Genomic DNA, 26,581 nt, shown 5'->3' with positions numbered 1-26,581 from the left:
GAAAAAGTAATCAAAAGTCTTTCACCTAAGTAGGTGCAGCAAGTGCTGTGTATCTCTGGACACGTGTTTCTAGGTTTAGCCTGTCATCAGCAGAGAGCAGCCAAGTCTGTGGGGTTGCTTGAAATGCCGCCAAAAGTCTTCTCAGGTTTATGTACCACTCACTGGCGCACAGGTGCCTCACCAGAGCTCGTCAGCTCGTTAGTGTGGAACAAGTCTGTCCCAAGTTTTGCTTTGCCCAAGATGTCCTGCAAGGGGAATGTCATGTGCCAGGGGCAATAAGAACTCTCTAAACTTCTGAGGAATGACCATCTTCTTCTGCAGCAGAATGCTGTTGGAGGTCTTCAAGAAAGGGGCAGGATTTCTGCTCCAGACTCAATTCCTCCCTGTAGGGTCTCCCCTGCTCCCACAAGCTCTGCTGTCTCAGGCCCAAGCTCCTTGGGGAAGTTTTCTCACAAGGGGCAAGATCATCTTCCTAAAGAGACTGATCCTCACATGAGGTCTGGGAAGAAGGTAACTTTTTAACCTTCCTACCTTTCTTCTTGGCAGCTGCCTGGGCTATTTTTTTCAGGCTCCATTGCTCATTGTTCTCCGTTTCTAGACCTGTGCTCTAGTTGCCATAAAACACACACTCAGGGATGCCCAGCAGTTCTGCATGGGCCTGCAACTCCATCTTAGCCCAGGCTGAAGCCTCTAAATCATTGCCCATAAGACACTTTACAGGAATGAATGAGAATACTACAACTTTTTTTAGGGCCAGTAACCCTTTCCCCAACTGAATTTAACCACTGACATGTGGTGGTTCTTAGTAATGTTTATCTGTGTTGGTTACTTGTTAAGTGTGCCCAATTAGGATCTGCTCCGGTGACACCAGTTTTTCAGTCACCATGGTGAAACTTGCACCTGTGCCTCTGTAAGCCTCTGCCTTAATACCATTAATGAGGTGATGCTGCCTGTATTTCCTCATATTAGGAAGCCAGGCAGCCAAAATGGCAAGGTCAATGCCACCCTCTGATACCATGACAGGCTAAGTGGCTTCTCTGACTAGGCCAGAGTCCACTGAAGTACCGAAGGTGAACCCAGCTATCCCCTTGGATGTGGTACTACTGCAAGTGCTACGGCTAGGGGCACTAGGGGAAGTACTAGCAGTACTGGTGCTTCTCTTAGGACAACTGGGATCAGATGGCCTGTGGCCATTCATTTTACAAAGAAAGCATCATAGTTTCTTCTTCGAAGAGGAGGTTTTGGACCCACCCCCAGAAGTTTATGGAACTGAAGAAGACTCTTTATTTTTTGTCTTTGGGGTTCTTCCCATCCTTCTCTTGTGACTTAGAAGCATTCTTTTCCTTCTGGTCACCCCCACAGAGTTTTCTTACTCACCTTGGTGCGGATCCAATTGTCTGCTTTCTTTCCCAATTCTTGGGGAGAGGTCAGCTCAGAGTCCACCAGCTATTGGTGCAGTTTTTCAGACACACAGTTATTAAGGATGTGCTCTCTCATGATCAAATTGAACAGCCATTCATAGTCATGTACATTACTACCATGTAGTCAGCCTTCTAGAGGCTTAACTACCCAGTCTTTAGAGGACTCAATGAGTTTCCATGAACTTTATTCTGTATTCCTCAGTAGTAAGCCCAAACCCATCAATCAGTGCCTCTTCCAAAACTTGGTAGTTGTCTGCCTACTCTTCTCTAACTGCCAAGAGTTTGTCTCTAACTTTGTCTGCAAAGATGAGCCATGAGATAGCTGCCCACTGCCTCTGGAGGAACCTTTAGGCTTTACAGGACCTCTCCAGAGCAGTTACCCATTTGTGGATGTCATCCTCCGATTTGTAAGGGGGAATTATACTGCTGAGATTCCCGGAGTCGTGTTCCTCTCTGACCCTGGAGTCTCTCCTGCTGCCACCATGGAGTTCTAACCCTAAACTCTTCCTCTCCCTCTTCACCTCTAGGGCCTCCGTTTCAAGAGCCAACAACTCCCTTTTCAGCCTGAGCTTAGCTTTCTCAAGCTTGAGCAGGTGGTAATCCCTATCTAACACTAACTCTTCTGAGTGATTAGAGGAGGTGGAGTCAGCACAGGATGCTGTGGAGAGTGAGGATTAAGTTGAGGAGGATCTATTCCTCCTAGTAACGTTTTGAACCCTCCCAGGGGGAGTAAAATTGGACCTACTTGTATGATCCCCTTCTGTACTGCGAGTACCTCCCTTGGTTTTCCTAAAAGACTTCCTCAGAGTCCTCTTGGACATGCTCAGAATAGGAACCTGCGGAACTTTGTAAATCCTGGCCTAACTCTGAAGAGTCATCCCTTCCACCTTGGTCTCCCTACTCTACCTGCCCTTCAGGATGCTGGAGGTCATACTGAATGAGCATTTTTCGGAGCTGAGCTTTAGTAGGGTGACCACCTCTCTTTAGTTATCTAGACCTACGTAGAGTCCCAAGTTCCTGGAACTTAAGGATGGTATATCCAGATTCCTGAGGGGCATTTTCCTACACCTTCCATCTGTCATGGCTAGGGAAAGGACAGTCCGGATCTCCTCTGGAACTCTAGGCAGCACTTGCACAACCGTATCCCAGAGAGTATGGGAACAGCTGCACAAAAAGGCATGCAGTGTTCACGGACCGCAGCGCTAGAATGTTGGAAGAAAACATCTTCTTCCCCAAGTTGTCCAGTCTTTTTGATTCCCTATCCGGGGGTGCGGTAGGGAATGCGCCCGATGAAGAAGATGAAGCCTGGATGACAAGGTTCTCAGGCGTGGGATGTTGGGTGAGGAATCTGGAGACTAATGGTGCAGGTCTATGGTGGTGTGCAATCTTCCTATTTACAGGAGCCTTGTGCTGGGTCTGGACCAAGGACCCGAAAGAACGTCTGTCAGTGCTTCATTAAAGGGAAGAAGGAGCTCGGAAGAGGAAGACCCCGGCTGAAGCACGTCGGTTAGGATATTAGGCCTAACCTCCACAGAAGGTAGCTCGAGGTCCGGGACTTCAGACACTCTTCTCACCACCATGGAATCAGAAGCACCCACCTCCGTAGTCACAGTAAGAGTAGAGAGCATACTAGTGTCAGTGGAGGTGTCTAGACCACTGGCATCACCCAAATCCTGAACCCAGTCCATTTGGAGGTCAGGCTGGTATTCTGAAGGGTCCAGCGTCCCATTCATACTCTCCCCGTATCCATACCCACAATAATAAGGGTCTGGATCAATCCTGGGCCCAGGAGAGCCCACAGAGAATGGAATCGGCGTCGAGCGACGTTGTTCCGACTCCGGGTCATCGGGTATGAGGATAGGATAGACGTTGATTGTGGGACCAACCGACGTCGGGAGCGTCGACGTCTGACCCAACGTCAGGGAAGGTCGCCGTAGCACGACTGGCGTCGGGATGGATCTGCGATTGGATCCGGAGGGGCCCTTCGGAACCATGGCCGAAGTCGACCACTTTGAACCGGAGGGGCCCCCCTCCAACTCACCTGTGCCAGAGGGCACGAAGGTGGGTCGGACTGCCCAAAAATGAGGCTCACTGCCTCATAAAATTCTTTGAGCTGGGCAGGGTGGCTCCGGCTCTCGGGAAGTTGGGGAAACGTGGAGTCGACCCAGATGAAGGCTCCGATGACAGAGGCCTAGAGCGTCGACGCTCTTCTCACGTCGCATCGTCCGAGCGACGGGGTGAAGTCGAACAACGCTTGTCCTTCTTCGACAACTTCTTTTTTTGACCCGAATGTCCCGATGACTTGGAGGACGAAGAGTGGTGGTGACTCAGTGGCCGGCCTCGGGACCTTCCTCTTGAAGAAGACCGCAGAGCCGAGCGTCGGGACGCCATGTGCTTTAGGGACCGCTCCCTCAAAGCTTTCAGGTTCCTGGCCCGACACTCAGAGCACGACTTTGGGTCGTGATTGCGCTCCAGGCACCAAAGAAACACGAGGTGTGGATCCGTCACTGACATAGTTCAGTGACAGGAGTCGCAGAGCATGAATTAGGTCTTGGGTGACATCCCTCGTCGAATCCACAAACTCGTCAAAAAACTTCAACAAAAGTGTCAACATAGTTAAAAAATGACTGCAGTAGCTCTCATCCAGGACTGTGCGTAGGCTGGCGCGGAAAGAAAACAAATGATGTCAGCGCGCCGGGCTGGCGCCTATATACGACCGCAATGTCATCATGGCAAACACGACGCCAACGACGCACGCGGAGTCCACCAACGCCACCTGACGGCACGCATAGGTACTGCTCGAAGAAAAATGTCCGGATCCAGTCTGACGCCTGGAAAAATTCAAAGGTAAGGAATCTGCAACTAGAAGTCTCTCTCCGATTTAAAAGTATGGAACAGGTCAATTGAAAGAAACACAGGAAAGGCAACAATTGAAAGTTTTAAGTCCAGCTGCATTCCTCATTGCAGGGTTTTAGGAAAATAAAAAAGGCATTTTGTGATAAGAAGCAATCTGAAAATGCATTCCTGTGGAAAGAAACAAGATCTGCTGGTATAGTAGACTCAGTGCCCCACTGCAGCCTGTCTCTCTTCCCTAATGAAATTCTCTCTCACTCTTTCCCAGTGCAAAATCTCAGCCCTCGTGCAGGCTAAAGCATCAGTCTGCTGTTCATTGTTTCAGAGATTTTTAACAGATGCTCCACAGTGTCACGCCCAACAACCTGACAGAGGTTGCCATGACACCTGTTACTCCAGACCAGCTCCTTTTCAAGAGAGGTATTCTTTAATCCACAGCCTCATAGTTACAAGACAGTATTTCACCTATGCTGTAGATGAAGTCAATGATACTGCTGAAACATATCTCCTGGCAATTTTAGGCTCTATGCAACCCACAATGCTGTATGCCACCCACACAGCATGTCACTTATACAGCAATTTAAAAGGCTCTCTTTCACCCATTGTAGGAGACTGGTCTGGCTTGTAGTGGGTACCATAGGTACTTACACCTTGTGCCAGGTCCAGTTATCCCTTATTAGTAGAGAAGAGGTGTTTCTAGCAGCTTAGGCTGATAGAAGGTAGCTATAGCAAAGCAGCTTAGGCTGAACTAGTAGACATGCAAAGCTCCTACTATACCACTTATATCATATGCACAATATCATAAGAAAACACAATACACAGAGTTACTAAAAATAAAGGTACTTTATTTTTATGACAATATGCCACAAGTAGCTCAGTGAGTACCCTCAGTAAGAAGGTAAGTACTATACACAAGTTATATGCACACAAACCCAAATCAGGTAAGTAAGAGCAAGAAAAGTAATGCAAACAGTGTGGAATTACAATAGGTTGCAATAGGAGAACATAGGTATTGGGGCAACACAAACCATATACTCCAAAAGTGGAATGCGAACCACAAATGGACCCCAGACCTATGTGAGCTTGTAGAGGGTCGCTGGGGCTGTGAGAAAACAGTGAGGGTTACCAAAATACCCCACCCCATGACCCTGAAAAGTAGAAGTAAAGTGCACCTACTATCCCAAGAGAGCACAATAGTTGTGATAGGGGGATTCTGCAAGAACAACAAACACCAGCAGTGCACTGACAACGGATTTCCGGACCTGAGGACCTGCAAGGCAAGGGGACCAAGTCCAATAGTCGCAACAGTGTCCAGGGGAAGCAGGAGCCCAGGAAACTCCAGATGAAGGTGCAAGGAAGCTGCTTCCGGTTGGAAGAAGCTTGGAGTTCTGCAAGAAAGAAGAGGACTAGGAACTTCTCCTATGGAAGACGGATGTCCCACATCGCGATGAAGCTTGCAAAGGTGTTCCCACGCAGAAATACCACAAACAAGCCTTGCTAGCTGCAAGGGTCGCAGTACAGGTTTTTGGGTGCTGCTGAGGACGAGGATGTCGCCTTTTGGAGGAGGAGACAGAGGGAGCACTCAGCAACTAAGAGAGCCCTCACAAAAGCAGGCAGCACCCGCAGAAGTACCCCAACAGGCACTTGGAAGAAGAGTGAACCGGAGTCCACGCAAAGTTACAAAAGGGGGTCCCACGACGTCGGAGGACAACTCAGAAGGTTGTGCACTGCAGGACAGAGTTCTGGGGACCCAGGCTATGCTGTGCACAAAGAAAATCCTGGAAGAGTGCACAGGAGCCGGAGCAGCTGCAAATCACGCAGTACACAGTTTGCACTCTAGCGTGTGGAGGCAAGAACTTACCTCCACCAAACTTGGACTGAAGAGTCACTGGACTGTGGGAGTCACTTGGACAGAGTTGCTGTGTTTCAGGGACCACGCTCGTCAGGATGAGGGGGACCCAGAGGACCGGTGATGCAGTCTTTTGGTACCTGCATTAGCAGGGGGAAGATTCCGTCGACCCACTGGAGATTTCTTTGGAGCTTCTGGTGCAGGGTGAAGCCAGGCTACCCCCAGAGCATGCACCACCAGGAAACAGTCGAGACAGCCGGCAGGATTAGGCGCTACAATGTTGCTGGTAGTCGTCTTGCTACTTTGTGCGGTTTTCCAGGCGTCCTGGAGCAGTCAGCGGTCAATCCTTGGTAGAAGGTGAAGAGGGAGATGCAGAGGAACTCTGGTGATCTCTTGCATTCGTTATCTGAAGAATTCCCCATAGCAGAGACCCTAAATAGCCAGAAAAGGAGGTTTGGTTACCAAGGAAGGAGGATTGACTACCAACAGAGGTAAGAGCCTATCAGAAGGAGCCTCTGACGTCACCTGCTGGCACTGGCCACTCAGAGCAGTCCAGTGTGCCCTCAACACCTCTGTTTTCAAGATGGCTGAGGTCTGGGACACACTGGAGGAGCTCTGGGCACCTCCCAGGGGAGGTACTGGTCAGGGGAGTGGTCACTCCCCTTTCCTTTGTACAGTTTCGCGCCAGAGCAGGGCTGGGGGATCCCTGAACCGGTGTAGACTGGCTTATGCAGAGATGGGCACCATCTGTGCCCATCAAAGCATTTCCAGAGGCTGGGGGAGGCTACTCCTCCCCAGCCCTTCACACCTATTTCCAAAGGGAGAGGGTGTAACACCCTCTCTCAGAGGAAATCCTTTGTTCTGCCTTCCTGGGCCAGGGCTGCCTGGACCCCAGGAGGGCAGAAACCTGTCTGAGGGGTTGGCAGCAGCTGCAGTGGAGACCCCAAAAAGGCAGTTTGGCAGTACTCGGGTTCTGTGCTAGAGACCGGGGGGGGACCAGGATGGTATTGGGGGGACAATTCCATGATCTTAGACATCTTACATGGCAATGTTCGGAGTTACCATTGTGACGCTATACATAGGTAGTGACCTATGTATAGTGCACGTGTGAAATGGTGTTCCCGCACTCACAAAGTCAGGGGAATTTGCCCTGAACGATGTAGGGGCACCTTGGCTAGTGCCAGGGTGCCCACACACTAAGAAACTTGGCACCCAACCTTCACCGGTTGAAGGTTAGACATATAGGTGACTTATAAGTTACTTATGAGCAGTGGTAAATGGCTGTGAAATAACATGGACATTATTTCACGCAGGCTGCAGTGGCAGGCCTGTGTAAGAATTGTCAGAGCTTCCTATGGGTGGTAAAAGGAATGCTGCAGCCCATAGGGATCTCCTGGAACCCCAATACCCTGGGTACCTCAGTACCATATACTAGGGAATTATATGGGTGTACCAGTATGCCAATGTGAATTGGTAAATTTAGTCACTAGCCTGTTAGTGACAAATTTGGAAAGCAGAGAGAGCATAACCACTGAGGTTCTGGTTAGCAGAGCCTCAGTGAGACAGTTAGGCACCACACAGTGAACACATACAGGGCACATACTATGAGCACTGGGGCCCTGCCTGGCAGGGTCCCAGTGACACAAGGACTAAAACAACATACATACAGTGAAATATGGGGGTACTTTCCTACACAACCCCCAAACGAAGGACAATAAGACTAGCCATGACCTGATGGGTCTTCGTTGTCTAAGTGGAAATTTCTGGAGGGTCCATCAGCATTGGAGAGGGTACTCCCAGGTCTATGTTCCACTGTATAGTCCATTCCCTGTAGAGATACGGACCACCTCAACAATTTAGGGTTTTCACCTTTCATTTGTTTTAGCCAAAGTAGAGGTTTGTGGTCTGTCTGAACAATAAAGTGAGTACCAAACAGGTATGGTGTCAACTTTTTCAGTGCCCAGACCACAGCAAAGGCCTCCCTCTCTATGGCAGACAAATGCTTTTCTCTAAGGGTCAACCTTCTGCTGATAAAAGCAACTGGTTGATCCTGGCCCTCAGAATTCAGTTTTGATAAGACTGCCCCTACCCCTAATTCAGATGCATCAGTTTGAACGATGAATTTCTTGGAGTAACATGGGCTTTTTAGGACAGGTGCAGAGCACATGGCCTGTTTGAGCTCATCAAAAGCTTTCTGACAGCTAGCTGTCCATAATACCTTTTTAGGCATTTTCTTACTTGTGAGATCATTAAGAGGGGCTGCTTTGGAGCCATAGTTTTTAATGAATCTCCTGCAATACCCTGTGAGGCCTAAGAAGGCTCTCACCTGGGTCTGAGTTGTAGGGGGAACCCAATCCATGATTGTCTGGATCTTGCCCTGTAGTGGTGCAATCTGTTCTCCACCTACCAGGTGTCCCAGATAAACCACCTTACCCTGCCCTCTCTGGCACTTTGAGGCCTTGATAGTGAGGCCTGCCTTTTGCAGGGCCTCCAAAACTTTCCAAAGATGGACCAGGTGCTCATCCCAGATTGAGCTAAAGACAGCAATATCATCAAGATATGCTGCACTGAAAGCCTCCAACCCTTGCAGGACTGTGTTCACCAACCTCTGAAAAGTGGCATGTGCATTTTTCAAACCAAAGGGCATCACTATAAACTGGTAGTGCCCTCCTATAGTTGAAAATGCAGTCTTTGGTTTAGCATCTTCTGCCAATTTGATCTGCCAATACCCTGCAGTCAAATCAAAGGTGCTAAGATACTTGGAAGATGCCAGTATATCAATGAGTTCATCTGCCCTGGGTATAGGGTGAGCATCAGTTTTTGTTACCTGATTGAGACCTATGTAGTCTACACAAAACCTCATCACCCTTTTTCCATCTTTTGTGTGAGGCTTTGGTACAAGCACCACTGGGCTAGCCCATGGGCTTTCAGAAGGCTCAATCACTCCCAGATCCAACATTTTCTGTACCTCTTGTTTAATACAGTCTCTGACATGGTCAGGCTGGCTATATATTTTACTTTTGACAGGCAGGCTGTCTCCAGTATCAATTGTGTGTTCACACCAGGATGTTGTACCTGGCACAATTGAAAAGAGGTCAGAAAATTGTCCTAGGAGATTGATGCAGTTGTCTTTCTGTTCTGCAGTCAGACAATCTGCCAAAACTACTCCCTCCACTAAGGCATCTGCTTCAGTGGTGGAAAAGAGATCAGGGAGAGGGTCATTCTCTTCTCTCTGTTCCTCATCTGTTGCCATGAGCAGGGTGAGATCAGCCCTGTCATAGGAGGGTTTCAGGCGATTGACATGGATCACCCTAAGGGGACTCCTGGCAGTGCCTAGGTCTACCAAATAGGTAACCTCACCATTTTTCTCAACAATTAGATGGGGTCCACTCCATTTGTCCTGGAGTGCTCTTGGGGGCCACAGGCTCCAATATCCACACCTTCTGTCCTGGTTGGTACTGGATCAGAACAGCCTTCTGGTCATGCCATTGCTTTTGCAGCTCCTGGCTGGCCTGAAGGTTTTTACTGGCCTTTTTCATGTACTCAGCCATTCTGGACCTTGGGCCAAGTACATAATCCACTATGTCCTGTTTGGGAACTTTCAAAGGTTGTTCCCAACCCTCCTTCACAAGAGTGAGTGGACCTCTTACAGGGTGCCCAAAGAGGAGTTCAAAGGGGCTGAAGCCCACTCCTTTCAGGGGTACCTCCCTGTAAGCAAAAAGGAGGCAAGGCAACAGGACATCCCATCGCCTCCTGAGTTTTTCAGGGAGTCCCATTATCATACCTTTGAGAGTTTTATCAAACCTCTCTACCAGTCCATTAGTCTGTGGATGGTAAGGAGTGGTGAAACTTGTAGGTAACACCACACTCCTTCCACATTGCTTTTGAGTATGCAGACATGAAGTTACTACCCCTGTCTGATACTACCTCTTTAGGAAAACCCACCCTGGAAAAGATTCCCAGGAGGGCCTTTGCCACTACAGGTGCTGTAGTGGTCCTTAGAGGAATTGCTTCAGGATATCTTGTGGCATGGTCCACAACCACCAAGATAAACCTATTGCCTGAAGCAGTAGGAGGGTCAAGGGGGCCAACTACGTCAACCCCTACCCTTTCAAAGGGCACCCCAACCACTGGAAGTAGAATTAGAGGGGCCTTTGGAGTGCCACCAGTCTTGCCACTGGCTTGGCAGGTCACACAAGACTTGCAAAAATCTTTAGTGTCCTCTGACATCCTAGGCCAGTGAAACAAGGGGACAAGTCTTTTCCATGTTTTGATCTGGCCCAAATGCCCAGCCAAAGGAATGTCATGTGCAAGAGTTAGGAGGAACTCTCTGTACTGCAGGGGACTGACCAATCTCCTGGCTGCTCCAGGTTTTGGGTCCCTTGCCTCTGTGTACAAGAGGTTGTCCTCCCAGTAAACTCTATGGCTGTCACTGACATCCCCATTTTGCTGTTTGACAGCTTGATGTCGGAGACCCTCTAATGTGGGACAGGTTTGCTGTGCCACACTCAGCTCTTCCCTGGCAGGCCCCCCTCCACCCAAAAGCTCAGCAGTGTCTGCTGCCAGCTCATCTGGTGAAGGTTCTGCACAGGGAGGAAATTCCTCTTCCTCAGAAGGGGAATCATCTGTAGAGGGAGGGATAGTGGGTAGGGATTTACCCTTGCTACCCCCTAGCTTTAGGGAGCACTTGGTCCATTGTTCCAGGATCCAAGTTACCCTGTCCTTTTTGCTTTTTGGCCTGAGCCCTGGTTAAAGCAAAAATATGCCCGGGAATGCCCAGCATTGCTGCATGAGCCTCCAACTCCACTTCTTCCCAAGCTGATGTCTCTAAATCATTCTCTAGTAGACAGTCTACAGGTAAATCGGACGCACCCACAACTTTCTTTGGACCAGTAACACCCCCACCCCCCCACCACCACTTGAGATTCACAATAGCCATGGGGTGGCTAAGAGTGTGGTTATGAGCGTCTGTCACTTGGTACTGCTGACCAAGTAGGTGTTGTTCAGGGTGGACCAGTTTCTCTATGACCATAGTTACACTGGCTCCTGTGTCCCTGTAAGCCTGAACCTTAACACCATTTATTAGGGGAAGTTGCTTGTACTTATCCATATTAAGGGGACAAGCAACCAAGGTGGCCAAATCAATGGCACCTTCAGAGACTAAAACAGCCTCTGTGGTCTCCCTAACAAGACCAACCCCAGCTACATTGCAATAGTGAGCCCAGCTATACCCTTGGATTGGCTATTTGTAGGTTCCCCCCACCACTGCTATTACTAGGGGCACTAGAATTTGCAGCAGGGGTTGTGGTGGTGGGAGGTTTGGTGTTTTTCTTTGGACAACTGGAATCAGTTGCCCAATGGCCTTTGACTTTACACAAATAACACCAAGGCTTTTTAGGTTGATTATTTAAGAGGATTTGGACCCACCACCCCCAGAGGATTTTTGTGGGCCTGTTGAAGACTCAGTATGCTTACTTTTGTAACCACCCTTGTCAGAAGACTTACCATCCTTCTTCTTGCCATCCTTGTCACCCCCTGTATGAACTTTTCTGTTCACCCTTGTTCTGACCCACCTGTCTGCCTTCTTTTCCAATTCTTGCGGAGAGGTCAGATCTGAGTCAACTAGGTATTGGTGCAACAAGTCAGACACACAGTTGTTCAGAATATGCTCTCTCAGAATAAGATTATACAAGCTTTCATAGTCAGATACCTTACTGCCATGTAACCACCCTTCCAAGGCCTTCACTGAACAGTCCACAAAATCTATCCAGTCTTGAGAGGACTCTTTTCTGGTGTCTCTGAACTTAATCCTGTATTGTTCAGTGGTTAAGCCAAATCCATCCAAGAGTGCATCCTTCAATACTGTGTAATTGTTAGCTTCACTTTCTCTAACAGTAAGGAGCCTATCCCTACCCTTTCCAGTGAAAGATAGCCACAAAATAGCAGCCCACTGCCTTTGAGGGGCCCCCTGTACCATACAGGCCCTCTCAAGTGCAGCAAACCACTTGTTGATGTCATCCCCCTCCTTGTAAGGGGGGACTATCTTGTGCAGGTTCCTGGAATCATGCTCTCTAACAGGAGTACTATCAGGAATACTGCTGCTGCAACCATGGGGTCCTAACCCCAACCTCTGTCTTTCCTTCTCAATGTCTAGGGATTCCCTATCTAAGGCCAGCTGTTGCTGTTTAAGCTTCAGTCTGGTCTCCAACCCTCAACTTTTTGAGTTCCCTTTCTAACAAGTTGTCCTCAGGGTGGGTGGGTTGGGAATGCTTTGACACAGATGACAAATGGGAAACTTCAGAGGGGGACCTGTCCCTAACTGTCTGGACCCTGGTAACTTGGCCTCTAGGAATAAAGGATGCCCTACTGTGATGGGAACCTCCATTACTACCAACATTACTGGGTGTCCTGCTAGGGGGCAGGCCCTGATCAGAACCCTCCCCAGCTTCCTCAGGGGGGTCCTCTGAATCAGACTGGGAAGCTTCTACTAACCTCTCATTGGATGGGCCAGACTTGTTCTAGTCATCCACCGTAAGCATGTTAAACAGAAACTCTTTTGTAGGGTTCTTTCCTATAACTAAACCTCTATCTAAGCAGAGACTCCTTAAGCTCTTTTAATTCAAAATGTCATAAGTAGCATTGACAGTTTTGGGAGCAGAATCTACCACAGACATGATAGTAAAAGGTTTAGAGGTAGGGAGAAGAGAGAAAAAGTTTTAGAACTTTAGAAAGCACAGAGAAAAAAAACTTTTTCTAACTTTTAGAAGTTTTAGGAAACTTTTCAGAACTTTGTAAAAAGTTTTAGAGAAGAAAAGCAAACTTTTTGGTTATGTGTACATACACTGAACTGTTTGGTATATGATTCTCTTATAAAAAGTACAAAATGACAAAGTGGTAAGTAGTTACAAGTACTTATCCCACTGCTGCACAACCAACGTAGGAGGCTGGCCTGGCTTGTAGTGGGTACCATAGGTACTTACACCTTGTGCCAGGTCCAGTTATACCTTATTAGTAGAGAAGAGGTGTTTCTAGCAGCTTAGGCTGATAGAAGGTAGCTATAGCAAAGCAGCTTAGGCTGAACTAGGAGACATGCAAAGCTCCTACTATACCACTTATATCATATGCACAATATCATAAGAAAACACAATACACAGAGTTACTAAAAATAAAGGTACTTTATTTTTATGACAATATGCCGCAAGTATCTCAGTGAGTACCCTCAGTAAGAAGGTAAGTACTATACACAAGTTATATGTACACAAACCCAAATCAGGTAAGTAAGAGCAAGAAAAGTAATGCAAACAGTGTAGAATTACGATAGGTTGCAATAGGAGAACATAGGTATAGGGGCAACACAAACCATATACTCCAAAAGTGGAATGTGAACCACAAATTGACCCCAGGCCTAGTGTAGTGTGTAGAGGGTCGCTGGGACTGTAAGAAAATAGTGAGGGTTACCAAAATACCCCACCCCAAAACCCTGAAAAGTAGGAGTAAAGTGCACCTACTACCCCCAGAGAGCCGAATAGTCGTGATAGGGGGATTATGGAAGAACAACAAACACCAGCAGTTCACTGACAACTGATTTCCGGACCTGAGGACCTGCAAGGCAAGGGGACCAAGTCCAATAGTCGCGACAGTGTCCGGGGGGGCAGGAGCCCAGGAAACCCCGGATGAAGGTGCAAGGAAGCTGCCTCCGGTTGGAAGAAGCTTGGAGTTCTGCAAGAAAGGAGAGGATTAGGAATTTCTCCTTTGGAAGACGGATGTCCCACGTCGCCATGAAGCTTGAAGAGGTGTTCCCACGCAGAAATACCGCAAACAAGCCTTGCTTGCTGCAAGGGTTTGCGGTAGAGGTTTTTGGGTGCTGCTGAGGACCAGGAAGGACCAGGATGTCGCCTTTTGGAGGAGGAGACAGAGGGGGCGCTCAGCAACTCAGAGAGCCCTCACAGAAGCAGGCAGCACCCGCAGAAGTACCCCAACAGGCACTTGGAAGAAGAGTGAACCGGAGTCGACGCAAAGTTACAAAAGGGGGGTCCCACGACGTTGGAGGACAACTCAGAAGGTTGTGCACTGCGGGACGGAGTGCTGGGGACCCAGGCTATGCTGTGCACAAAGGAAATCCTGGAAGAGTGCACAGGAGCCGGAGCAGCTGCAAATCACGCAGTACACAGCTTTGCAGTCTAGTGTGGGGAGGCAAGGACTTACCTCCACCAAACTTGGACTGAAGAGTCACTGGACTGTGGGAGTTGCTGTGTTCCAGGGACCACTCTCGTCAGGATGAGAGGAGACCCAGAGGACTGGTGATGCAGTCTTTTGGTGCCTGAGTTAGCAGGGGGAAGATTCCATCGACCCACAGGAGATTTGTTCAGAGCTTCTGGTCCAGGGTGAAGGCAGGCTACCCCCAGAGCATGCACCACCAGGAAACAGTCGAGAAAGCAGAAAGGATTAGGTGCTACAATGTTGCTGGTAGTCATCTTGCTACTTTGTTGTGGTTTTGCAGGCGTCCTGGAGCAGTCAGCGGTCGATCCTTGGTAGAAGGTGAAGAGGGAGATGCAGAGGAACTCTGGTGAGCTCTTGTATTCGTTATCTGAAGAATTCCCCAAAGCAGAGATCCTAAATAGCCAGAAAAGGAGGTTTGGCTACCAAGGAAGGAGGATTGGCTACCAAGAGAGGTAACAGCCTATCAGAAGGAGCCTCTGATGTCACCTGCTGGCACTGGCCACTCAGAGCAGTCCAGTGTGCCCTCACCACCTCTGTTTCCAAGATGGCAGAGGTCTGGGACACACTGGAGGAGCTCAGGGCACCTCCCCTGGGAGGTACTGGTCAGTGGAGTGGTCACTCCCCTTTCCTTTGCCAGTTTCACACCAGAGCAGGGCTGGGGATCCCTGAACCGGTGTAGACTGGCTTATGCAGAGATGGGCACCATCTGTGCCCATCAAAGCATTTCCAGAGGCTGGGGGAGGCTACTCCTCCCCAGCCCTTCACACCTATTTCCAAAGGGAGAGGGTGTAACACCCTCTCTCAGAGGAAATCCTTTGTTCTGCCTTCTTGGGCCAGGGCTGCCTGGACCCCAGGAGGGCAGAAACCTGTCTGAGGGGTTGGCAGCAGCTGCAGTGGAGACCCCCGAAAGGCAGTTTGGCAGTACCCGGGTTCTGTGCTAGAGACCCGGGGGATCATGGAATTGTCCCCTCAATACCAGAATGGTATTGGGGGGACAACTCCATGATCTTAGACATGTTACATGGCCATGTTCAGAGTTACCATTGTGACGCTATACATAGGTAGTGACCTATGTATAGTACACGCGTGTAATGGTGTCCCCGCGCTCACAAATTCCGGGGAATTTGTCCTGAACGATGTGGGGGCACCTTGGCTAGTGCCAGGGTGCCCACACACTAAGTAACTTGGCACCCAACCTTCACCAGGTGAAGGTTAGACATATAGGTGACTTATAAGTTACTTATGTGCAGTGGTAAATGGCTGTGAAATAACATGGACGTTATTTCACGCAGGCTGCAGTGGCAGGCCTGTGTAAGAATTGTCAGAGCTCCCTATGGGTGGCAAAAGAAATGCTGCAGCCCATAGGGATCTCCTGGAACCTCAATACCCTGGGTACCTCAGTACCATATACAAGGGACTTATATGGGTGTACCAGTATGCCAATGTGAATTGGTAAATCTAGTCACTAGAGAGCATAACCACTGAGATTCTGGTTAGCAGAGCCTAAGTTAGACAGTTAGGCACCACACAGGGAACACATACAGGGCACATACTATGAGCACTGGGGCCCTGCCTGGCAGGGTCCCAGTGACACAAGGACTAAAACAACATACATATGGAGGTAACATGCCAGGCAAGATGGTACTTTCCTACACCCAAAATGGAGAATGTCACTAGCAATTGCATCACATAAGGCTCCATGTTATTTACATGCAGTGAATTTGCGGTACGCACTGGCAATGGAGTTCACATTTGTATGAACTACAAAGGCATCAATTTGTGAATTTAGATGGTTTGCACTGGGATGTGGACTGGAGAGGTCCAGTGTTTGTACATCACACATGGGTGCAACAGGTTGGTCGAAGTTGAGCGCTGATGGATAAGTTACCTGCCTTTGGTAACGCCATATCTGGTAGAGGAAATAGTCTATACCATAGTGGGACGGGGGCCGCCATGAGGCCCAAGGACCTGGCTGTAGCATGAGAATCCTTGAAGCGCGCGAGCAAGGAGTCAGCTTTCTCTCCGAAGAGACAGGTGCCATCAAAGTACATGTCCATAAGATTAGCTTGGACATCCCCCGAAAAGCAGGACAACCTCAACTAGGTGTAGTCCCAGTCAAAGCAACTGATCTGCACAGTGAGTTGGTCGTGTCCAGTCCACATCAGATCGTTAACTATGCTGCGTCTCTCCCATCAGCAACTGCTTGGGAAAGTACAGCCCTGGCCTCCTCAGGCACCGCTGGCAGCACTTGCGCAATAGTGTCCCACATCGCATGGGAATAACAGCCCAAAAGGCATGCAGTGTTCATGGACCGCAATGTCCACGCTGGCAGAAGTAAACATCTTCTTCCCAAGTGTGTTGAGCTTCGTGGATTCCATATCCAGGGGTAAGAAAACGCACCCTGGGAAGTGGAGGGTTGCATATCCAAGCTCTCAGGGGTGGGGTGTTGAGTCAGGAACCCTGGGTCACCATGTGCAGGGCGATGGCGGCGGGCAATTGTCCTGTTCACAGGAACCCCTGTACTGGGTTTGGACCAGGTACCTAGTAGGACAACCGCAAGGGCTTCATTAAAGGGAATCAGGGGTTCAGAGGATGAAGCACCAAGCTGAAGCACCTCTGTCAGGAGGATAGTTCTGACTGCGAAACTTGCCTGGTGCGTGGTGAGCACACCTATGGTGTTATCACTTTATACCACGTCCAGATTTCCCCTATTAGTGAAGTGTATGCAGTGCCTAGGAAGCCACGGCTCTCTAGAGTTGGCTGTGGATGAGCAGCCAAGACTTATCTAGGAGACATGCAAAGCTTATGCAATCCCACTATAGTCACACAGCACTTACACACATAAAAAAATAACACAGTGATATAAAAAAAGGCACTTTATTAGGGTAACACAAATACTAGAATACCGAATAGGCAGTCAGTCCCCCAACTGAAGGTAAGTGAACATACTATTAGATACACGTTAGCAATCAGTAAATAGCATAGAAGGCAATAAGCATTGGAAAAAGCAATAGAAAATAGTGAAGGCCCGAGGGGAGGGCCAAACCAAACGCTAAAAAAGTGGAATGTGAAAGGCAGTCCCCCACCCAAGGAAGTGTAATTAGTAAAAGGGAGCTGGAGGAACTAGGAACCCTAAGAGGTGAATACCAGAGTGACCCTTAGCGACCAGGACCGCAGAGTTAAGTAGCTGCTTTTCCACAAAACCAACAGGAGGACTTTAGAAAAGGATTATGCAAGACCCAACGAAGACTGGAAGAACCCAAAGGTGGATCCTGACAGAAGAGGACCTGCAAAGGAAAGGGGAGCAAGTCCAATTCGCGATGGAGTGTCCGGTTGTGACAGGAGCCACTACCCACCCGTTGGATGCAGGACCAGGTCAAAAGTGGACAAAGAAGGTCAGCAGTGCAAAACAGGAGCTGAAGAGGAGTTTCAAAAGTGATGCAAGCGATGTCCCACATCGGAGGTCAAGATGCAGTCGGTCAGTAGGATCCACCAACAAGCCTTGGCAAATGCAAGAGACTGAGAAGAAGGTTTGCAAGGCTGAAGAGGACCAGTAAAGTCCAGGGAACTCGACCCAAGGATGGGAGTCCGGAGTGACCCTCGGCAGCTCGGAGAGCCACAAGAAGAGGAGGCAGCCTCCACAGGTAACTCACTGGCAGCAAGCACAGGAGTTGTGGTGAGGCCCAGTCAGCACACCTGAAAAGGAATCCCAAGTCACTGGAGCACCAGGCAGGAGACTGTGCTTTGAAGGAAGGAGTGTTTGGGGGGCGGGGCTACACAGAGCCTGAAAATCCATCGGAAGAGGATCAAACAAACCTTGGTAGCTGCAAGAGTCGGAGTGCACAGGGGTGATGTCCTGCAAGGAGAGGCAAGGGCTTACCATCTCCCAAGTTGGATAGATGGTAAAGAGGACTAATAGAACCACTCCAGACCACCACCTGTGATGCAGGATCCACTCAGCTGCGAAGGAGAGAAGATCCATGCAGCTGGTCGTCACTGCAGTTGGTGCCTGCGGATATAGGGGAGTGATTCCTGCAGACTGAAGACTCACTGCCCTCAGAGAATGCACACCCGAGGAAATGTTGCAGTTGCTGGAAGGAGCCAGAGAAACCATGCTGCAGAGCGGAGTCGTCGTTGAAGCTGCAGACTGTCAGTTCCTGGAGGGTCCAGTTACAGTCCCAGTGGCCAGAAGATCAAGCAAACAATGCAGAGGCATCCTGCTGGAATCCCGCATGTCGAATCTGAGGACCCACCAAAGAGGGAGACCCTAAATAGCCCAGGAAGGGGGACTGGTCACCTAGCAGGGTGACCACCTATCAGGTGGGGGCTATGATGCCATTTACCTGACCCGGCCACTCAGATGCTCCCAGGGGCCTCTGCCCACACTGGATTCGTAATGGCAAAATCAAATGGCCACCTGAAGGAGCTCTGGGCACCACCCCTAGGGCGGTGATAGACAGGGGAGTGGTCACTCCCCTTTCCTTTGTCCAGTTTTGCTCAAGAGCAGGGAGCAGGGACCAGGGGACCCTCTACTGGAGCAAACCGGTTAATGTAAAGAGGGCACCAAATATGCTCTTCAAAGCATACCGGTGGCTTGGGGAGGATACCCCTCCCAAGCCATTTAACAACTATTTCTAAGGGAGAGGGTGTTACCTCTCTATCCCACAGGAAGTGCTTTGTTCTGCCTTCCTCTGCCTGAGCTAGTCAAGCAGCAGAAGAGCAGAAACCTGTCGGAGGGGTGGCAGCAGCGCAGGCTGCCTGGAAAACCCCAGAAGACTGGCTGGAGCAATGCTGGGGGGTCCTCTAAGGAGGCCCGAGAGTACACTGAATCATACAACCAACACTGGCAACAGTATTGGGGTATGATTCCGACATGTTTGATACCAAACATGCCCAGGTTCTGAGTGATCATTATGTAGCGGCCTGTGTTCAGTAAACAAGCAAAATGGTTTCCCCGCACTAACTAAGTCCAGTGTAATGGAGCTGGAGTCCGTAGGGGCACCTCTGCTTATGCAGGGGTCCCCTCACACACAGGTACTTGCACCCTGCCCTCTGTGCTAGTATGGCCTACCATAGGAGTGACTTACAGTGACCTGGTGCAGTGACCTGTGGTAAAAGGGTGCATGCACCTTTTCACACGCATACATATTTTGCGTGGGCTCCCATGGGTGGCACAATACATGCTGCAGCCCATGGGGAACTCACAGTGCCCCAATGCCCTGAGTACCTAAGCACCATATACAAGGGTCTTACATGGTGACACAAGTATGCCAATTGTGGGGTGTGCAAAGTCCTAAGCAACCACATTTAGAGGGAGAGAGCACAATCACTGGGGTGTTGGTTAGCATGATCACAGTGAAAACAGTCAACACACACTGACAGCGGACAAAAATGGGGGTAACTATGCCAAAAAAAGAGAGTACTTTCCTACACAGGGCAACTCCTCGCAGGTTAAGGTAGAGTCCTAACCTTTGGTAAAGCCTATTCTGGTAGAGACAATCTACCCGCAGATTCCACATCTTGTGAATTTCCCTACGTGCCTGAATAGAACCAGAAGATTTTTGCAGCAACCCCCTCAAACGCCAGAAGGTGGCATTGTGAGCTCAGAGTCAGGTTTGTCACGCCCGAGATGTGATGTCGGGCCCACTATATCTGCACTACCTCTGTGTGCTGACATAAGTTTCTTTCAGATATTTGTCCGAGCCATCACACACAGAAATTAGAATATGCCATATGCCAGCGTGCAGTCCTCTAATTTGGGGATCTGGAGGTATTAGTATTCGTCATAAAAGTCCATTCCACAGAACGCTGAGGAATGAGGGACAGTTATGTTTGGTAGAATGAGCATGCTAGTCCTGTAGGGGCTGCTTCTTGGCTAGCACATAATAGATCTGTATGCATAATACATATAGGAAAGTAGCATCTTTCTGACATAGTTACCACCACTTTTTACTTGGTGTCAGTATGTTAAGACTGTGGTACACTGGGATACTGATAATCAGGACTCCATTACCTGTGCTTTCTCCTCTAAATTTCGTTGATGGTAAACTTTTACACCCACAATTGGCATGGTGCACCCATGTAAGTCCATAGAAAATGGTAGTGAGGCACCCATGGCACTGGTACACCAGGGGTCCCCCTGGGCTGCAGCATGCATTAGGCCACCCATAAGGGTCCATGCAAACTGTGACTACAGGGCTGCCATTGCAACCTGTGTGAAATGGTGTATGCACCTTTCACTCCAGATATAGGATTTGTCTTATATCATGGTCACTGCACTCTAACCAAATAAATCACCCCTAAGGCAGGCCCTTTAGCCCAACGGCAGGGCGCACGGGTCTAAGTGTGACGGCCCCCCTTCATGAGCAGAGGTGCCCCTATAAACCCCATACTCCATTTCCTGGGCTTTGTAAGTGCGGGGAAGCCATCTTTAGATATGTAGTGGGCACTGGTAAACACGAGTTGTTCAACCACATGATGGATTCAACTAACATAGACATGTTTGGTATCAAATATGTTGGAATCATGCTACTACACCAATTCCCGTGCTAGTTGCATGATACCATGTACTCTGTGGGTTCCCTAGGGGATCCCCCAATTTCTGCCTGTACAGCCTTGCTTGGTCTATATGCCATCCCGTGCTGCTGCCGACCCCAGACACTGTTCTGCCCTCCTGCTGCTGAGCCTAACTCTGGCAGAATGCAGAACAAAGATTTCCTGTAGAACAGAGGTGTGATGATTTCTTCCTTAGAAATATGTGTCTCTGGGCTGTAAGTGCCTCTCAGCGCCACCAGACCGATTTGAAAGGCACATTTGGTGCCCTCCTTGCATAAACCGGTTTGCACCAGTGCCAGAATCGCCAGTCCCCACTGTGGCATGAAACTATACAAAGGACAGAAGAGAGACAACCTCCCTGTCCAGGTCCTCCCCTAGGGAGGTGCACAGAGCTCTGCCAGGTGGCCACTTGATTCTGCCTTCTTGGAAATAAGATGAACAGAGGCCCTTGGGGGCATCTCACTGGTTGTCCAGATGGGTGATGACCCTGAGCCCTCTGCTAGGTGGGTCACTTCAAAGAGTGTCCAATCCCCTTCCTAGGTTACTTAATAGCTCCCCTGAGGAGGCAAGCCCTAGATTCATCTGCAAAACTTGAGGAACCCTCTGCAACTCTCCTCTGCAAGACACGTCTGCAACCTGGACACTGGAACCACTGCTGTTCTTCGCTGGAGCCAAAAGAAAGACTGTAACCAGTAGGAGGACTCCTACTGCAACTTTGTTTCCAAGTTCTACAAAGACTTCTGCAACCCTGTGGCCGTGCATTCTCCAGAGTCACAGGAACTCTGCCTGCATCTAGGACAACAAGCAGGAATCCCCCTTGGAGTGAAGGAGCTACTCTCCTCTGCAACCACAGGCACCTTAACGACGACGACCGGCTTATGGATCCTGTTCTAGACCTGCTTGGCTGGTACCCCTGTGCACTGTGTTTGTTTGTCTTTGCCAAGACTTGTTGGCTCTTCAGTCCAAAGTGCGCCTAGCTCTAAGAAGTCCCAGCCTCCAGCACTCTCCAGCTCCAAGAACCCTGTCCTCTCTGCAACTCCTGTGGCGTGGGCATCCCTCTTTGCTGTGCTGTTGGGTTGTCCCTGTGCCTGCTGCCAGAGGGTCCAGCTGGCTCTCTTGAGTGCTGGGGGCTGGCCCTGACCTACCTGCCAAGGTTGGGTCACCTGGACCTTGCTGGTCCACACAAATCCTGCAAACTCAGTGCAATGCTTCTCTGCATTTGCCAAGGCTTGTTGGTGGTCCCACTGGCCCCTCTGCAATTCGATGACAGGCGTAGGACAGCTTGTATATGACTCCTGGTATCTTTCTGCATCGCCTGGACTCCACAGCTGCACTTCTTTGTCCACCGTCCAGTAGGAAGGCATCTCTGAGAATAGTGAGCATTGCTCTTCTGCACTGCCTGGGCACCTCCGGGTAGTCTGGACTCTGTCCTCTCTTTCCTTAGGTTCTCTTCTTCAGTAATCAACTGGGTTCCACATGCTGGACAACCAAGATATCCACTGGTTTCAACAGGAGGTTCCAACACGACTTCACCCCAATGCATTTGGGCTCCGTGGTGTAGGTGCGCCACTGTTCTGGGAATCGACGGGTGAGGGCACTATCCAACCTCCCTTGTCTCAATGGGTTTCCTCGGGCCTCTGGGAAGCATCCTAAACTGCGAAAACTCCAACTGCGACTTCCCTATGTTATCCTAAGGACACTGACAGGGAATACAACTCTGAACACGGGCGACTGGGGAATCCTACATACTTACCTTTGGAGGTTTTAGTACTCATCCAGTTTCAAAGGACCTTGAGTGGTAGAATGGGCTGGCAGTGATTTTCACATTCCATTATTTTTAGTATATGTTTGGCCCCTCCATAGGGGCCCATGTAATTTTAGGTGTTTACTTACCTGATACCAAGTATATTTTTGTATGTTCATATCTTCGGTTTAGTGTGTGTTACAATACATATAACATATTTTTCTAACACTGGTGTGTTCCTTTCCTGTGTGTACATCACTGACTGACCTGTGTGACATTTGCAGCCGCTTTATACCCTCCTCGATAAGCCTCAGCTGCTTTCCACAGCTACCCTTTTGAGAGCTCTGGTTATCTAGAACCTCCAACACTATCACTAAGGGTTGCATGGATTCAGTACATGATGCTTCACCTATATGTGTACACCATATACTTAGCCAGCCTCCTACAATTGCCTTAATGCTTTTAATGATTCTCCATGGCTGAATCAACCTAGTCTTCGTAGAGATGGGTCCCATCAAAGTGCAGATCCATCCATGCCTGCTGTATGTCACTGGAGAATCCATTATAATGTACCCAATCGTAGCACCTAAGCACCAGGCTAATGTCAACTGCTCTACTCAAACAATTGGTTGCGTCTAGGTGCGATCAAATGAAGTCGTTTGCTGCATCTTGTCCATCTTGAATAAGGTGTTGGAGGTTTGCCTTTCATCATCTGCGACCCTGGGCAAAACATCTGCTACAATGTTCCATACAGCCCGAGTGTATTAAGGAACCAGAGGGCAAGACTGGCCAAAGAACATATCCTTTTGGCGAATGCCTCCATGAATTTCGACTCCCTTCCTAGCGGGATGGAAATGCATTGGGGTCCAACCAGCCGGTGCCATCCTGTATCATATTTTCCTCTCATTCAACTCCAGAAAAAATTCCATAAGACCCTACATTCGTCAATTATTGATTGCTGGATTGCAGTGGTTTAGTTGTTACTTTCAAACAGAGAAACACATCCCATTAATGTATCAAACAGCAACACATTATACTTACATCACATAAGGCACCAAATCGAAGAATTGACAGTAGAGAATGCACATGGCTCTCACTAGTGAAATACAATCGTGTTCGTACATGTCGCTCAGGAGACATAACCCCTCTGGAGTAACTGCAATAAATTGAAATCACAGATCAAAATATGAGAGAGAATGATCTGTTTTAACTACTTTTTCCTTTAAATTATATGATGGTCTCAAGTGCTTTAAGAATATATGATATTTTTTAACATATGGATAGAGACATGCAAATTAGCAGCTATATAAACAAAGAACAAGTTACTTACCTTCAGTAACAGTCCTATGAAAACCGACAGCAGTATGAGTTGCCTTTTAGCCAGGGTTTCCGTGGCGACATACACACACTCACCAACACTGACATACACGAATTCACCGACACGCATGCATACACTCATTCACCCCCACCAACAGATATGCATTCACACAAACATACCAATACGCACTCACTTCAACAATCACATCACGCATAGACACACATACATTAACCCACTCACAAATGCACACACGACTCCCATCCTACTCCCCTATTGAACAATCGACTTACCTTGTCTGGCAAGGAGGCTGTCCACCAGGGAACGGGACCCGGTGCTTCCATTGTCTGCAGTGCCGCTCCATCAGGACAGCGCCATGCCGTATTACTGCTTATAATAAGGCAGGTGGAGTCCTTTTGGCATAGCAGTGACGGCGGTGAAAGCCCCTCTGCGCTGCCGACTGCCAGCATGACTGCTGACGGATTTTTGCCATAATTGAGGTGGAAATCCTTCAGTAGTCGTAATATGGCAGTCGGAAGACAGCCAGCAGTGGGTGTCTTCTGGTGACCACAGCTTCATCGGTCTTAGGAAAAGACCGCTGAAGTCATAATGAGGGCCTAAGAGTCTGGGGGGCCTCAATTTGGATGAAGAACTGAGTTTGCATCTGTATGATGACTGAAAGCAGCTTCGTATAATCCCCCTAAGTTGATCTATGCCTGTATGCAGTTGTACCAACAAAATTTAAACTTTTTTTAAAATCTTTCCTCTTTTATGTTTTGTTGCAGGAGGAAAGGAAGGGATTCTCGTGTATTATATGTGAAGTCTGCTGGACGGGTTCCCCCACCCTTTTCTTCATCTTCACAGGTATGGGTGATGCACATCATAGATAAGATTGTTTTTCACTTCAGTTTTATATTTAGTTATATTAGTTTTATATATAGTTATATTCGTTTTTATACTTAGATGTTAAAGTGGAGAGTACAGGTCCATGTTAAATGTTCTCTTTCATGTATGTATTAGGATGGCATTTGTTCCCTCACTCAGTGCCCACTGGGGCTTGGTTGTGCAGCTTACTGCATAACTAAGTATCTGGGTCTGTACCCGTTGGTACACATGGTACAGGCAAGTCCTTGACTTCTGTAGACCTAGCCATTATCGATGTTTCACATGACTTTACCTTCACTGGATATAAAGTCTTTCAGCCCACCTGGGCCTGGACTATGGAGTTTCCCTGTCCCTCACATCTCCTGTGTCACAATCAAGGCACTGGCCAGTCATGGACTCAGACCAATTTTTTCCAAGGAGCAGGTATACTTTCTACTTTCAGGGATAGTTCCCTTTGAGTGACTCATTTTTCACTACTCTTGCCCCCCCCCCCCTCACATTCATGGGACCGCTACAGTGTGGTATAGCTCCCAATTTGAGATACTTGGCTTTCCCCCTCCTAATATGTCCATACCGGTTACTCTCACCACATTTTGTGGTTGACACTACATATCCCTACTAGCACTCCATCATGACAGCCACTTACAGTTGGAGGACTTTATTCTCGCTACTTTTGTTCTGTGGAACATGTTTCATATATATATTACGGTTGACGTACCTTAGGTATGTTTATTTTGGAATTGCATGTGGACGTTGACCTTAGCAGTACTTTTACAGGACACAAGTGTTGTAGAAAAATGGACTATTGAAATACTGTGTCTCTTTCTGTGCTTATATTTAAGTACACCCTCTCTTGTCTGTAACTCTTTACGTGATCAAGACCGCGAGTCGCCCAAAACACGTCATGAGCTTGGTGCAGTAAATCTTCACAGCATTCAAACTCTGTTCTTAGTGAGCTTTTTCTTATTGGGGAGTTTCCCACCAGTGAGCTCTGCCTGTATTAAGCTTCACCCCTTTACAGGTCCTGGGCTCCAGGAGAAGTGTGTGTATGTATATATGTATTTATGTATGTATACATTATCAAGTCATCATTCACATTACTGAGCAAATGACTGACCAACACATGCATGCCCCGAAATCCCTTTCATTGACTAAATAAATGTGTAAACAGCTACATTTTTATACATACATTTTCTAAGGACATCTTGATTCTGAAAGGCCAAAAACTGTACCCAGTGTGCTTATTTAATTTGAATCCTTCCCAGAGCATCCTTTGGGCATAGGGTATGAGCTATGACTACATGCTGCACCAAGAATCTCTGCCATCAAACCGGCTTTGCCCTCTGACACCAGGGTGTGGGTATAGTGTGTAGTCTTCAGCCACACCCTCTGAACAATGCCCCCCACCGCAGAACACATAGCACAAGCCTGATATTTGGCCATGCCATGAATACCCAGTCCCACTGTTGCCAGAGGCCAGTGGCACAGTACCCGGCCCTCTCCAGTGACATCTGATACAGATTAGGCTGTTTGGACACATCAAATACTCAAGTTCTACAGCCTATCATGAGGTTCAAATGACAAGGCCAGTACGTCACTTACCTGCTTCTTAAACTGGTGTCAAGTTGTTGCGCCACTATTCTGCATGCATGAGGACAGCGTTTTAGTGAGCCAAAAATCGTACGTCCACCACATGATGAAAATTATTATTATACCCAAATCTAAAATAGCTCTCACCT

General features: G+C 48.5%; 1 protein-coding gene across 1 annotated transcript in view; it reads right to left on the bottom strand.

Annotated features, from left to right (window-relative positions):
- The window catches only part of PPIP5K2 (diphosphoinositol pentakisphosphate kinase 2), a 1,112,711-nt gene that overhangs the window by 581,732 nt on the left and 504,398 nt on the right, over positions 1 to 26,581 (bottom strand). Inside the window, exon 21 of the mRNA XM_069226183.1 lies at positions 23,684 to 23,798. Coding sequence (XP_069082284.1) covers positions 23,684 to 23,798 — 115 coding nt within the window. The remainder of the gene's footprint in view (positions 1 to 23,683; positions 23,799 to 26,581) is intronic.

This window comes from Pleurodeles waltl, chromosome 1_1, assembly GCF_031143425.1.
Source record: "Pleurodeles waltl isolate 20211129_DDA chromosome 1_1, aPleWal1.hap1.20221129, whole genome shotgun sequence".
Lineage (NCBI taxonomy): Eukaryota > Metazoa > Chordata > Amphibia > Caudata > Salamandridae > Pleurodeles > Pleurodeles waltl.
The sequence above is the reverse complement of the archived record's forward strand: the minus strand, read 5'-3'. Positions and strand labels throughout refer to the sequence as shown.